At 43.9% G+C, this 15445-nt stretch overlaps 1 protein-coding gene across 1 annotated transcript in view; it reads left to right on the top strand.

The window, feature by feature from the left end:
• Positions 1-15445, top strand: part of Adcy10 (adenylate cyclase 10) — a 70429-nt gene that overhangs the window by 33771 nt on the left and 21213 nt on the right. Inside the window, exons 16-21 of the mRNA XM_055624611.1 lie at positions 598-872; positions 2346-2482; positions 3989-4114; positions 6876-7154; positions 7436-7726; positions 14930-14996. Coding sequence (XP_055480586.1) covers positions 598-872; positions 2346-2482; positions 3989-4114; positions 6876-7154; positions 7436-7726; positions 14930-14996 — 1175 coding nt within the window. The remainder of the gene's footprint in view (positions 1-597; positions 873-2345; positions 2483-3988; positions 4115-6875; positions 7155-7435; positions 7727-14929; positions 14997-15445) is intronic.

Here is a 15445-nt window from a genome sequence, read left to right as displayed (position 1 = left end):
TTGGGAGGGGGTCTCTCTGACGGAAGATACCCTCCGGGGATCTTTCACTTGCTTGCTTGTTTTACTTTTTTTCTGAGTTTATAGATACCCCACAACCCTATTTATCTTACAAGTTTAGAGTATTGTTTTATTTTTTAAACTAAGAATCCAATGCAGGGCTTTACACATACTAAAAATGAACTTTACCACTGAACTATACTCTAGGGTTTTGTTTGTTTTGAAAAAGAATCTCTTGTAGCTCAGGCTGACCCTGAGCGCCAGATATAGTGAAGGGTAGGCAGCCCTGAGCTGATCCTCCTGCCTCCACCTCCCAAGCACTGGGATCACAGATGCCACCACATCTGACTTCAGTGTCCTTCCTTTCCTTCCTTCCTTCCTTCCTTCCTTCCTTCCTTCCTCTTTTTAAAGTCACCATTAGCTAGTCGTGGTGGCACACATTTTTAATCCTAGCACTCTGGAGACACGGGTAGGTATATCTCTGGGTTGGAGGCCAGCCTGGTCTATATATTGCAACCATAAAAATCAGTAAATACATGTCCCCCACATACACAAGTCATAATACCTTCTCGCACGTTTCCATTTCTCTCCCTTTTCCAGACAGTGAGAGAAGAAAGGATTATTTTCATCATCGATGAGGCCCAGTTTGTGGATGGAGCCTCCTGGGCCTTCATAGAAAAGCTCACCCGCTCCATGCCCATCTTCATCGTCATGTCCCTGTCTCCCTTCACGGACCCCCCCTGTGCAGCTGCCAGTGCCATACTGAAGAACCGAAATACCACCTACATCACACTCGGTGCCATGCAGCCCCAGGAAATCCGTGACAAGGTCTGTGTTGACCTTAGTGTAAGCAGCATTCCCAGAGAGCTTGACTCGTAAGTAACCTCCTCCTATCCTAAGGCCTTAACACCAGCATGTACCCCTCAGATCTTAACTTTATCAGTTCTGTGTGTGGTGTGTGTGTATTGTATAAATGTCTTCATGTGGACACATTTGGAGGTCAGAGGTTAATGTTAGGTATCGTCCTCAAATGTTTTTCTACCTGACTTCTGAGCCAGGCTCTCTTGCAGTTAGCTTGTCCAGTGAGCTCTAGGAATCCCCTTTTCTGCCTCTCCAGAACTGGAATTACAGGTGCAGAACACCACACCCTGCTTTCCTGTGGGTGCTGGGGATCTGAACTCAGGTCCTCCGACATACGTGACACGCGCTTTACCAACTGAGCCATCTCCCCAGCCCCTGGACTGGGCTGCATCTTGAAATGATGACTTCAGTGCTTGTGCTGTGCCACCCTTTAAAAGGACCATTCCCTCCTTTCCCTCCTTGGTGTGGCTCCCTGTCACATTTCCTCAAGCACTGCTCTGTTGATCTGCTTCTCTTTCATTGTGCTGGGTATGGGCCTGCTGTTGTGGTAAATAAAAGGTATTGGGCTAACATTTGTTTATTATTAGCCCTTTAATTATTACAGCGGTATTATCTAACCTGCTGTATCAATAAGACACAGACATCTGTTATATTTTATAATAGCCTTATTTACCTTGGCTGGGCAGATAATTCACCTACCCTGTCTCAATAACCTTACCATTCACATCCCGGCCCCCATCCAATGCCATCTGCCTTCTTCCTATCTGGCCCATCTCCCATCCGTAAGTCCATAAATACTTGCTTATCTTTCATCTGGATTGCTCCTTTCTACACCACAGAGTCCTTCTTCCTGGCCTGTGTTTCCTTTTCCATGCTAACCCATTGTGGCATCATCCTCCTCCTCCTCTCTTCCCTTCTTCCTGTCTCCTTCCGGTGATTCTTCTGTCCCGGACAACTTCCTTCTGCCCTGCCCAGGTGTAGGCCTTTTAATCAACTAATCAGGGATAACTGGGGAACATTCTTTCTCATCACATAGTTACTGGAGATTGTTCAACATTGTAACAATGGTTACATTCAGTAGAGTAAATAGACTGTGGTATGATAACAAAAGGGAATCGGAAAGACCTACAGACACAGAGGGTTGGTTAGGATCCACTGTGGACTGAAAACAAGTGAGGAATAACCTAGCATACAAAATTCATCATTTTATGTGTATGGGCTTTTTAATATATGTTTGTGCACCACAGGTATGCCTGGTGCTCTCAGAGGCAATTGGATCCCTGGAACTAATAATGTGAGATGACATAGCTCACCAGCAGGACATTTGCCTAGCATGCACAGTCCTCATCACTGAAAGCAAAAAGAAAGAAAGCCAATTTCCAAACGTGAAAACAAGTTGAAGCACATGGAGGGGCAGAGACTGTTTTCAGGAGGCTGAGAAGAGTCTGTTCTTTACAGTTGTTGGTTCCTCGTGTGTGCCCTTACAGGTATCTGGTGGAGGCAAGCTGTGGGATCCCATTTTACTGCGAAGAACTGCTGAAAAACCTCGACCACCACAGAGTTCTCATTTTTCAACATGCAGAGTCTGAGGAAAAGACAAATGTGACCTGGAGTAACCTGTTCAGTAAGTAGCATGTTCTCAGAGAAGGTGGCAAGGGCTGGGCCTAGGCCGCAGGCTGCTTCCTGCACAGCCAGAGGGCTTCCAGGGCTGGGCTAAAGAATGTACACCTCTGGTAGACAGGGAAGAACATGATGAAATGTAAGGGCCCTGATCAGAGTCTTTACGAACTTCGCATTTGACTTTTTTCCAACAACGTTACTCTTCCTGGTGTTCCTTGGATATGTATCCCCACAGTTTTAGGCACCAAGAAGCCTGGAAGCATGCCTTATTCATGCTGATCACCCTCACAGACTATATTGCATTACAAGTCTTTTGTCTTAGGGTTTCTATCACTGCAATGAAACACCATAACCAAAGAACAAGCTGGGGAGGAAAAGGTTTATTCGGCTTACACTTCCAACATTGCTGTTAATCACTCAATCAGGGCAGGAACCTGGAGGCAGGAGCTGATTCGAGTCCATGGAAGGGTGCTGCTTACTGACTTGCTTTCCATGGCTGGCCCAGACTGCTTTCTTATAGAACCCAGAACCAGCAGCCCAGGGATGGCCCCACCATGGGTTGGGACATCCCCCATTGGTCACTAATTAAGAAAATACCTTACAGCCAGATCTTATGGAGGCATTTTCTCAGTTGAGGTTTCTTCCTCTCTGATGACTCTAGCTTATGTCAACTTGACATAAAACCAGCTAGTACAGCCTTTAGTAAATATATTAGCCAGGTATGGGGGCACACACCTTTAGTCCCGGCACTTGGGAGGCAGAGGCAAGTGAATCTCTGCAACTTTGAGGTCAACCTGCTCTACAAAGAGAGTTCTAGGACAGTCAGGGCTGTTACACAGAGAAACCCTGCCTTGAAAAACAAAGTTAGTTAATTAATTATAATTATTTGTTAATTAATAATTAATTAATGCATTGGTATGAACTATCTAGTACTTTCTGTTTGTGCTCCTTGACAAGCTACTTACTTTCTGGCAGTCTCCAAGTGCATGATTTATCCTTTTAGGAGATGAAGAATTTGACTATATTCACCTTTATATTTGTACCTCACCTACTAAGTATTATATGAATGACTTAATGGATAAACATTTTGGAGTATGGGTAGATCAACTTACTAGGCATGTTTATTCTCAAACCTCACCATCTTAAATCTCCCTCTTGTTATAGCTATGTCAGTGGGACTATGAATGAGTATATACCTCTCTCTCTGTTACTATATGTGATAGGATAGAGTCTAGGCTGACCATGAACCTCATTTTGTAAAATTAAAAGTATTACAGAAATACTAAAAGTTTTGGTGGGTCGGAAAGGAACATAAAACAATTTTGAGTTAGTTTAGATTTTTATATATTAGCTTTATTTCAAAATAAGATGTTCTAGAACATTTGGTGAACCAACACATCTCTACTTAGTCTTTCTCACCTGAGTTCTTTCTCAAAGTTTTCAGGGAAATCAGACTTTTTGAAGATAGGATAATGATTCTCAACTTTCCTTCCCTCTTACCTCCACAAAGAGAATTCTGTTAGGCCAACAGAAGACATAGCTCTTTATACTTCCCCGCTGGAGGGACGTACAGAAGTCTGTTACCTCGTAAGTGGCGTTAGATTAAAGAATCTGTCACCTCCAGCATCGCTAAAAGGTAAAGAAAATTGAACTTGCATTCATTTTCCAGTAGGTTTTACTTTTGCCTCTTCTAGGACGGCTGTCTGAAGAAAGATGAGAACAAAAGTCTCTGAGCACTTGTTCTGTGGTGCCCCGTGCAGTAAGCGGGCTGCCCAGTGGGCTTGGTCTTTCTCCCTCCCATTAGGAGCCTCCTTCCTTCTGTACATGCTCTGGACTGAACAAATGTTAATTCAAATGCATAAAGGAATGAAGTGTAAAGAGCAGGGAGGTGGCTCAGTTGGTAAAGTGCTTGTTAGGCAGGAGGAAATAGCTGAGTTCAATCTCTAGAATGCACAAAAAAAAAGAAAGAAAAGAAAAAGAAGGAAGGAAGAAAGGAAGGAAGGAAGGAAGGAAGGAAGGAAGGAAGGAAGGAAGGAAGGAAGGAAGGAAGGAAGGAAGGAAAGAAGGAAGGAAGGAAGGAAGGAAGGAAGGAAGGAAGGAAGGAAGGAGGGAAAGAAAAAGAAAGAAAGAAGAAAGAAAAAGAAAGAGAAAGAGAAAGAAAGAAAGAAAAAAAAGCCAGGCAAGGTGGCATACGATTTTAGTCGCAGCACTGAGGGGCTAAAGATAGGCTGCCTGAGACTTAGGGTCACCCAGAGTAGCTAAATTGGAGAGTATCAGGCTCTGTGAAACAAAACTGTCTAGGTTATTTTTCTGTTGCCACGACAAACCACCATGGCCAAGGCAATTCATAAAAGAAAGCATTCAATCCTGGACTCACTTTTGTAGAGGGCTAGAGCCCATGACCATCACGGTAGGGAACACTGCAGCAGGCCAGCATGGCATGGCATTAGAGCAATAGCTGAGAGCTTACATCCGTATCTGTTAGTGGGAGACAGGGAGCTAAACCGGAAATGGCGTGGGCTTTTGAAACTTCAAAGCCTGCCCTCAGTGTCACAGCTTCTCCAGTAAGGCCACACCTTCCAACCCTTTCCAAACAGTTCCACCAACTTTAAACTAACATATGAGCCTCGAGGTTTAGGGGGGAGGGCGTTGTTCACATTCAAACTACAACAGGCCCTATTTCAAAAAATAAGATGGCTAGGTACAGTGATGCACACATTAATGCCAGCACCGGGAGACAGAGGCAGGAGGGTTGCTATGAGTTTGAGGCCAAGCTGTAAAGTCAGAACTACATAGAGAGACCCTGTCTGAAAAAAAGGGGGTGGGGGACTAAAGAGATGACTCAGAGATTAAGAGTGATTGCTGTACTTCCAGAGGACCCAAGTTCAGTCCCTGGCACCCACACTAGGTGGCTCACACTGCCTGTAGCTCTAGCTTCAGAGGATCTGACCCTTTTCTGGCTTCCATGGACATCTGCATGTATGAAACATATACACACAAATTTCTTTTTTATTTTATTTTTTTTTAATTTTTAAATAATTTTATACATTCACTTGTACCCCAGCTGTAGCCCACTCCCTCTTTCCCTCCCATTCCTTCCCTCCCTCCCTCATCTCCTCCCTGCCCCCTTCCGAGTCCACTGAGAGGGGGTGTCCTCCTCTCCTTCCGTCTGGCCCTAGCTTATCAGGTATCTTCAGGATGGTAGCAATGTCCTTATCTGTGGCCTAGCAAGGCTGCTCCTCCCACAGGGGGGAGGGAAAGCTCATGAGTTCATGTCAGAAACAGTTCCTGTTCCCCTTACTAGGGTACCCACTTGGATACTGAGCTGCTGTGGGCTATGTCAGAGCAAGGGTTGCAGGTTATATCCATGCATGGTCCTTGGTGGGATAAACAGTCTCATTGAAGACCCCTGTGCTCAGATATATTTGGACCTTGTGGGGCTCCCTGTCTCCTCTAGGATATACTAATTCCTCTTTCCTTCATATGATTCCCTACACTCTGCCGAAGGCTTGGTTATAGGTTGCAGCATCTGCTTTGATACACTGCTAGGTAGATCTCCATGGACATCTGTATGTATGTGGGCAAACATATACACACAAATTTCAAAAAAAAAAATCTTTAAAAATAAATAAGGTGAGCCCAGCATTGTGGTGTATGCCTTTAATCCTAGCACTCAGGAGGCATAGGCAGGTGGATCTCTGTGAATCTGATTTTTCAGATTGTCTTAAGAATTTTTAGATTATCTAAGAATTTTTTAGATTTTTTAGATTATCTAAGAAGGGGCAGGGGATATAGCTCAGTGATAAGGCAAGTTGTCCAGAATGCTTGGGCCCCTGGGTTTAGACCCCAGAACTCTCTCTCTCTCTCTCTCTCTCTCTCACACCCCAAAAACAAAAGTTCAAGTACACATGAACTATGAAACTCAAGCCTAGATGAAGAGTTGGGATTGAAGCTCTGGGTTCCCTGGTACTTGCTAACGCAATAGAGACAGTGTGTGTTATGATAATAAACAAATCTCTTAAACAGAGAGAAAGCCTTATGCCTACTGCTGAGCAGGTCCAGGGAGAAGAGGTGCCAAGGAAGACAGAGGGGCAGCTGGAGAAGTCTTCAAAGCACAGGGTGGCCTCCTGTGACTTCTCCTCACCCATCTTTGTCACCCTTTAACACTAAACCATCATTCCCTAAGATCTGTCTTATTCATGTCATACATATTTGAGCATAGAAACTGCATCTTGAATATCCCCAGCACAAGGGCTATCTATAAATTGGGCACTAATCAATTACTTCTTTTGACTTGGCTTAGCTAGGTTTTCACAAATAAGACAGTTGTCTGTCTCTCAAATGCATCTGATAATGGTAGATAACTAGAGTTCCACTCTCTGGCCTTCTACCTGCAGAAATCTCTCTAGTCCAGCTGGACAGTATGAGCCTTTCCCATCAAATGCTGGTGAGATGCGCGGCCATCATCGGCCTAACCTTCACTCCAGAGCTGTTGTTTGAGATTCTCCCATGTTGGAACATGAAGACTATGATCAAGGCCCTGGCCTCCCTGGTGGAATCAAATGTTTTTCATTGCTTCAGGAATAGCAAAGATCTTCAAGTCGCCTTAAAACAAAATGTGACCACATTTGAGGTTCATTATCGCTCTTTGTCCCTAAAGCCCATTGAAGGGTTAGGTGAGTAGTACCTGAAAAACAAAATGTCTGGATTTCACCCTTGGTTAGAGGCATTTCTAGACTGAAGGGCAGAGAGCACTGGAGATATAGTTGAGAGGGAGAACAGTAGCCTGGCATGCACAATGCCCTGAGTTCAATCCCTGAAACCAGAAAAAATGAAAAAAAAAAAAAAAAAAAACCAACCAAAATCCTACCAGAAATAAAGAACTGCCATGCCTTAGGGAGGAGCCGGTGGTTTGCAGTCTGCTGCCTGGCTGAAAAGCCCTTCTTATTTCTTCTAGCTCACAGCGAAGTGGAGGATCTCCAGGAAATGGAAGGAGAGGTGATGGAGTGCCGCATCCTTCGGTTCTGCAGGCCTATAATGCAGAAGACAGCCTATGAACTGTGGCTTAAGGACCAGAAGAAAGTCCTGCATTTGAAATGTGCCCGCTTTCTGGAGGAAAGCGCCCATCGCTGCAACCACTGCAGAAACAGGGACTTCATCCCCTACCACCACTTCATGGTGGACATTCGACTCAACACTCTGGATATGGATGCTGTCAAGAGGATGGCAAAGGCCCAAGGATTTAAAAGTAAAATTTACTTCACTTCTAACCGTTCCCAACTCCTGCTGGGAGGTGTTGGAGATTAAGATCTTTCTGGATTAGGTCAGGACCTTAAAGGCTTCGAGCCCTTCTGGGTTTGGGATACGAGCGGTACCACAGGTCCACAGTGCAGGGAAGGGCTGGCAGCGCACCTGGGGCAGTCACCTCACGGGCTCTTGCAAACCAAGTGCCGCTGAACTGTCTCACAGCAAGGGATGGAATCCAGTGAGGTTGCATGTGGGATGTCTTCCATGATGTTCCCTGAGCCTTGGAGGCTCCAGGACAGGTGTCCTATTTAGGGCCGAGCACTCCACAGTCACTAATTGTCAGCACTTTATCCAGTGTTCGGTCTCTACACTAATCATCACCCACTGCAAGCAGAAGCTTCCCTGACCCAGGCTAGAGCAGGTATAAACAGAAATAGTTAGAAGGCATTTTGTCACCATGTCATTTAAGCAAAAGCAATATTAATAGTTTATGCCCCCAGGGCCCGTGACCTTCCCAGCCATAGGCTTTTGCCTAGATTTACATCACCAGGAATAAATTCCTCTTGTGGAGGGGTTCTTAAATACAACCAGAACGTGACTGGTTACCTCTCACTGTACCAGTGGGCTCCTCTTGTGGGCAAGTTCTGTATTGTAGTGCAGAAGTTTCCCAGCTGCAGGAGTCTGCTGTTGACTTTTCTCCCTTAGCAGTTTTACAGCAGCTTCAGGTACTGTGAAAGCAATCCGACAGGATGGAGGTTTCTAGTGTGGTTCCAGTTTTGTCATCTGTGTCCTGAAAACGAAGTGTGTGGTATCTTCAGCAATAGGGTCTTATCTATTTCCGATGGGTAACCTGTGTTGAGTTTTTTTGGGGGGGCGGGGGAAGCCATTCTGGGCCCATGCTTGAGCATAAGGAGGTATCTCCCACCTGGTATTGTCATTTCTGTTTAACAACCTATGACTTGCAGAAGCAACGTTTTCCATTAATACAGTGTACTTCCCTTCAAACTCTGTAGCCTGTCTTTGCTGCTTTGTGGGTTCTTCTTTTCCCTACCCCTTATCCCCCCAGTTTCACCCCCATCACTAGATAGGAGAGAAAAAAAGGATAGAGAAGGAGGGAGAGGGAGAGGGAGAGAGAACTATCCCTGAATCTAATTTCTCTATACTTGTTTCTTCTATGCTTGTAGCTGGTCTTTGCTACTTTGTGGGTTCTTCTTTTTCAAAACTACCCTTTATCTCCCCAGTTTCACCTCCTATCACTATATAGGAGGGGGAAAAAAAGGACAGAGTGGGGAGAAAGATTTAAATATCCTTGAACCTAAATTTTTTATTCGTGTTTGTCTTTGAAAACGACTACTAACAAACCACCACCAACCCCACCTATCGGAGCCTCAACATTTATATACACTCTGGAAAATTCCCAGAATTGTCACACAATCCCAGAAACTATCTGCAGCTGGCAAAACCATGCTGTTGCTACAGCACAAGGAAAAATCAGTCAGTTCTTGTGAAGCAACTCCGTCTCCCCACACCTGGGATTAAACAAAAACATATTCTTATATTTCTGTTTTTTAAAGAAACCAAAATTCCAAAATTCTTACTACATTTTCCCCTTTCTGTTTCAAGCCATTAATTATGTTGGATGTAGTGAGAAATTATAAACAGAGACATTTTCAATGAACTAAGTGCTTTTTGGGTCAGTGGCCAAGGTTTTCAGGATACCTCTTCTGCTCAGTTCTAATTTTTATAAGTTTTGACAGTATCCACAGCTTTTCGTTTCCTATGGAAATGTAGGCAAATATAAACAAATACATGTTCCCAATGCAAAACACTTGCTGGCTTCCATTCTGACGTTAACACAGCTTTATAGTATATAGACTGATTTAATTCCAGTTTTTTTGGTTTTTTCTATAACAGAGTGTCTCTCAGCCGCTGTTGTTCCTTTCTCATTAACATTTAGACATTTTAAAGTTAATGGAACACTATTGGTAATATCTCTGGGGTTTTTACTTTTCCTCTTTGTTTTCAAACCTTCCAGTTCTTTCTGCTAGGGCAGCTTTGCCTTTGATATAGGGAGTCAGTAGCAGCCGAGCAATCCTATCACCTGTGTAAAATTGCGTCTCTCTTCTTACATAGGCCATAATTTTAATTTCTCCTTTGAAATCTTCATCTATAATACCTGGATGCACTATGAATCCTTGGGAAGTCAATTCACTCCTTCTCAAGATTATCTCTACTGTCCCTGAGGGTAAAGGACCATAAACTCCGGTAGCTATTTTATAACATTGAATTTTTGGGTATAGAGTAATATGTCCTCCTATAGCCACGTCTAGAGCCGCACTGCCAGCAGTAGCAAGCTGCTGTTGAGGCTCCATTTCCACCAAGCCTTCCTAGCATGGTTAGCCTGTGATTGTGGCTGGTGCATCCTTAGGAAAGGAAGCAGGAGATAAGAATGACTGGGGTTGATAGAGAACTCAGGCTGAAAGGCAGGCTTTTTTGAGCAGCTTGTTTAATTGGGGGAACAAGGGCTTTTTAAATTTCTGGAGAGTGGGTAGAGGCTTTTGTGGTGAGCGTTCACCCCTGGCTGGGGATAAGGCGCTGAGAATGTCTTATTTCCACGAAGAGGAATTTCAGCTGCTTGCTGGGCATGACTTACATGAACAGGGAAGTTTAACCTGCCTGTGACTATGTGACCTCCTCTGGTGGGAGCCACAGGACTAAGTGCACTGGGACATGGGACATGCAGGCCCAGGGCAAGGGAGGGAGTGGTCCTCATTCCTCCTGCTGTTGAGGTTGGGCACTACTTGAACCCCACTCCTGCTCTGGACTGGCTCCTCCCAGTTCCAAAGCACCCAGGCCCCAAAGTGTGCTAATGCTGAGTGAAGTGGTCTGCACGTCACTCCTTGGCTGAAACGGCTCATGCTTTTTGCTGTGGGGGGGCCTCAAGCTAGGCCCCCAAGGCTGTTTCCTGATGGTAAGATATTACCTTGAATATCTCTTTTAGACTCCTTGACCCAAAGGCAACCCTGGGCACACTGCCTGCAAACCCCTGGAAGCCTTGGCCTTCTTTCTGGTTTACATTTAAAAAAAGCGTTGCCCTTAAGAGATGCCTTGTTCAAAATCTTGTCACAAATGATCATACTTCCCACAATTAGAGCACCTGGCATTTTGAGATGTGGCTTACTCACAGTCTCTTGTGCAAATGATCGTATTTCCCAAAATTGAAGCACTGGGCATTTTGGTATTAGAGACCTCTCACTATAAGCCACTCTGGCAGTTGGTTCGAGATGAACCCTTTCTCTTAAAACAGGCGGTTTTATCAGATTGTCCTCCTGATTTTTCAGCTTTTCTACGACCCCCACACCGTCCAGCTCAATTTTATTTCTCCTCTTTCCTCCGCGAGAAACTCTTGCTTTTTCTCAGTCACAGGTACCGAGTCCTTCTGTTCTCTTCTTTTCTGGTGCTCCTTGCCTCCCAAGCACTTCCACCTCCAAACACGACAGCCAAAAAGTTGCACAGTCAATTCTGCAACCTTTTCAGAGACAAGAGAGCAGAGTGACTCCTTTTGTTTTCCCACTTCAGCCATTTTTTTGTTTTTTGTTTTTCAGGCCCCTCCATTTCCACCTGCAATTTTTCCAACTGTCCACTCATTCTTCCAGCCTTTTTTGAAACAGAATATATGAAGAAAAAACAAGAACAGAAAATCCCCCCCTGGAAGCAAAGTGGGAATATCCCAGCGGCAGCAGCTGTAATAAATTTTTTGCTGGACTCTTGGAAAAAAAAAAATCCATTCCTTTGTCCCCTGCCATTTCCTCTACAGTATTTGAAATCAAAATTTCCATTTTTATCCTTAGCCTTCAAGCTCCACACTGAGGTGCCCCTTGTAGCTGGACTTTGCTACTTTGTGGGTTCTTTTTTTTCCCACCCTTTATTCCCTCCCAATTCATCCCCCATCACTGGATAGGGGGGAGAGATCCCAGAATTGAATTTCTTTGTTTCCTTCTTTGAGCATGACTACTAACGAACTGCAACCAACCTCCCTCACCCCTCAATGACCAACAACCACCAACCACCCATCGGAGCTTTAGCATGTATACACCCTCTGAAAATTCCAAGAATCATCACATAGTTGCAGAAACTATCTTCATCTGGCAAAAAGCATGTCTCCCCTAGAGCGCGAGGCAAAACATAGTCAGCTGCTGTGAAGCAGCCCCATATCCCTACACCTCAGATTAAAATGAAAACACATTTTTATATTTCTGTGTTGTTTTTTTTTAAGAACCAAAATTCCAGAACACTTACTACAAAACTTTTTAATTTTTTTAATAATTAGCGTATGGGCTGAAGAGAGATGACTCAGTATTTAAGAGCATGGATATTCTTCCAGAGGACCCAGATTCAATTCCCGGCACCCACACGGCAGTTCACAACTGTTTGTAACTCCAGTTCCAGGGGATCCAATAACCTCATTGAGACTTACATGCAGGCAAAACATCAATGCACATTAAATAAAGATAAATAAATCATTAAAAAATAATTAGCTTACAAAATAGTAGAGTTCCATATGGCTTTTTCATATATTCATCTTTAGTTTCAGGAAACTTTTTAAAACCCCCGTTGTTTTCTCTCTGTCTCTCTGCCCCAGCTCTTATTTTTAAGACAAGTTCTCATTATATAGTCCTGCTAGCCTGAAATGCACTACTTAGAACCAGCTAGCCTTGAACTTCTGAGGGGTGGGAGGACAGACATGTGCAATCATACCCAGCCCTACCTCCCATTTTTCAGAGACAGAAAGACAGAGAGAGATCATGGACCCTGAGATAGCTCAGAAGGGAGAGATGACTACTATCAGGCCTGAAAGCTGAGTTTGATCCCTGGACCCCACACGATAGGGGAAAAAAAAAAAGCTGGTTTCTTTTTCCTCTAACCTCTCCATGCACTCTGTGGCACGTACATGCACTCACATAATTAAATAAATGTAAAGAAGAGGATCCATCTTTAAGTTTAGCCCCTTAGAGTCAAAACCTCCAAGGGCTTGGACACACTGAGACCTCCGTGGTAGGTCTCATTCCACCAAGGCAAGTAAGGTGTCAAAGAAATGTTCATGACTGTCACAGATGCACTTTTAGATGCACATAGATGCACAGACTATAGATGCACTTTTAAAAAACTTTTATTTACATTTTTTTATATCTTTTTCTCCCTACTCTACCACAATCCCTTCTAACACCCCAACACCAGGTAGGAGAGAGAAAGGGTTCGTGGGAGAGGGGCTGCAGTTATTTCTTAGCTGCTTCCTGCTGGCCAGGGTCATTGGGTTCCTTAGAGCCAGTCAAATCCTCATTTCAGATCCCCAACTTCTTGTCTAGCATTGTTCTTTCTCCACACTCCACACTTGCTGGGCTCTGGCTCTCTCTCCAGAGTCCTCAGACTTAAGCTATTTGCAGCTGGCAAAGAGCTCCTCTCAAGCAAACAGTCTGCTGCTGTGGCCCATCTGAATCAGTCCCACATCCCACACTTGAGACCAAAACAAAATCATGTTTATGTCCGTAACAACTGAGTGCTGACTATTATCATTTATTATCCTTGGCATTACTTTTTCAAAATTGAAAATACATTTATTACTGTTACAAAACTAAGCCAGTTGTTGTTCATGCTTGTCATGCCAATACTTGGAGCGTGGGGGTGGGGGGATCAGGAGTTTGAGGTCATTAATGGTTAGATAGCAAGTGTAACGCTAACCTGGTCTACAAAATACCTTGTCTCAAAGAAAACAAAGAAATGTTAATATATGTGTAGAATGCTTTTGGCATTAAAATCTGTACCAAGAAATCAAGGCACAGTGAAAGCGGCCACCTACAGTGAGGTACCAGACAGAGCTGCAGAAATTACAAAGGAAAGAGCTGAGGACTGACGATAGTTCAAGAGGTAGAGTTCTTACACAGCGTGCTAGGGATGATGGCAAAGCTGTACACACAGACTGAGGGTCTCACAGCCGTGGAAATTTATTTATTCTATAAAGACAAGAGCACAGAATCTTCAAATTGCATTTCTATGAACTGAAAGAGCTCTTCGGGTATGTGGAGCCTGAGGCAAGAGGATGGAGAGCAGGAAGCCAGCCTGGGCCACCAAAGTTTAAGGATAGCCTGGGTTGTACAGTAAAAACTCCGTCTCAAACAAAACAACCAAATCTATGAAGTTACAGTCGCTCACCATTAACATTGGACCCCAAGGAGCTAGGCTGCAATCCTACCTCTGCCGCTAGCAAATGATCTGAGAAAGGCTGCTTTTCCACTTAGGAGTCTTCTCCCCATGGGACTTTCTAACCTACTCATTAGATGAAAGATATCTAATCCAAGATTACAATCTCCTTAAGTTAGCCTCTGGGGTACTTCACTGGAATATCTGTATTTCCCGGACCATCTATGTAGAGTCAGTGAAATGCTTGCCCAGCATGCATGAAGCCCTGAGTTCGAATCTTAGCACTGCACTCCTGCAACCCTAATTCTTGGGGGTGAAGGCAGGAGGGTAAGAAGTTTAAGGTTATCCTTGGCTACGTACTGAATTCAAGGCCAGTCTGGGCTACATGAAACCCCATCTCAAAACAAAACAAAACAGCCTACCTACGTATGTGCACGTGTGTGTGTGTGTATTCAAATTTCTATTTCTTCAATACACGTTGTTAACCTCCTTTATAACTGTTAAACTGTAGTTTTAATTATTGGGTCGTTTAATTTATTTATAATTTATAACTTCATTATTTAATTAATGGGTCAGGAGTAATGTTATCAGCTACCACAGACAAGCATTTCAGTGAGTCAACACAATGAAATGAGAATTTCTTTTCCTGCTCTTGTAATAGTCCACTGAAATTTTTGACAAGTGGCCCGGCAGATACAGACAGCTCCAGTCTTCAGGTTCTTCCTGGTTGGTGTTTTGATGTCCTTTAGCCAGTCAGAACTAGTTGCTTTCCTGCCTAAGGGAAGAACAAGGTGGAAAACCATCTACTTCAGAAGTGACATTCATCACTTAAGATCTGATTTTACTTGAGAAAAGAAGCACATGGCTCTTTCTAAGATGAAGTGTCCCCAGGGGTGGGGCTGGGGCTGGGGCTGGGAGATGTGGTTCCTAGCTGGGTAAAGGGAATATAAGACTATAAGAGCCTTTAGTGGATGGCAGAGGTCTTAATTGCTCAATTATTTTCTAGCTGAAGAGGAGGTCATCTTTTCTAAATCAGAGTTCCCTAAGAAACACAAATTCCCGGAGAATCTCAGGTATGCACATATGTAGTTTTTGTTGTTTTAGGTGTTTTTGTTTTTTTTCCTGAGACAGGGTTTCTCTGTGTAACCTTGGCTGTCATGGAACTCACTCTATACCGGGCTGTCCTTGAACTCATAGAGATCCACTTGTCTCTGTCTACTGAGGGCTGGGATTAAAGGCATGAGCTACCACTGCCCAGCTTGCACATATGTAGCTTTTGGGAGATAGAACAGAAGCCACTGTCATCAAATTACCCTTGGGTTCACTCCCTCTGGGTCAAGCCTTTGGGGCTTTGGCCTTCTCTGTACCTAAGGGTACTGAGAAAAAAATGTCAGGGGCTGCATGGTGCATCTGGTCGATAAGAGTGACAATGGATTCTGATAGTTTTCAAAGAGAGTTTTGTATAAAAAAATCTGTGCCCTGGCTGTAATTTCCTGATCTCTTGCTTATTCCTGTATTTAAA

This window comes from Psammomys obesus, unplaced genomic scaffold (genome assembly GCF_907164565.1).
Source record: "Psammomys obesus unplaced genomic scaffold, mPsaObe1.curated_primary_1811, whole genome shotgun sequence".
NCBI lineage: Eukaryota > Metazoa > Chordata > Mammalia > Rodentia > Muridae > Psammomys > Psammomys obesus.
Note: the sequence above shows the minus strand (reverse complement) of the source record. Positions and strands in the feature narration are given on the sequence as shown.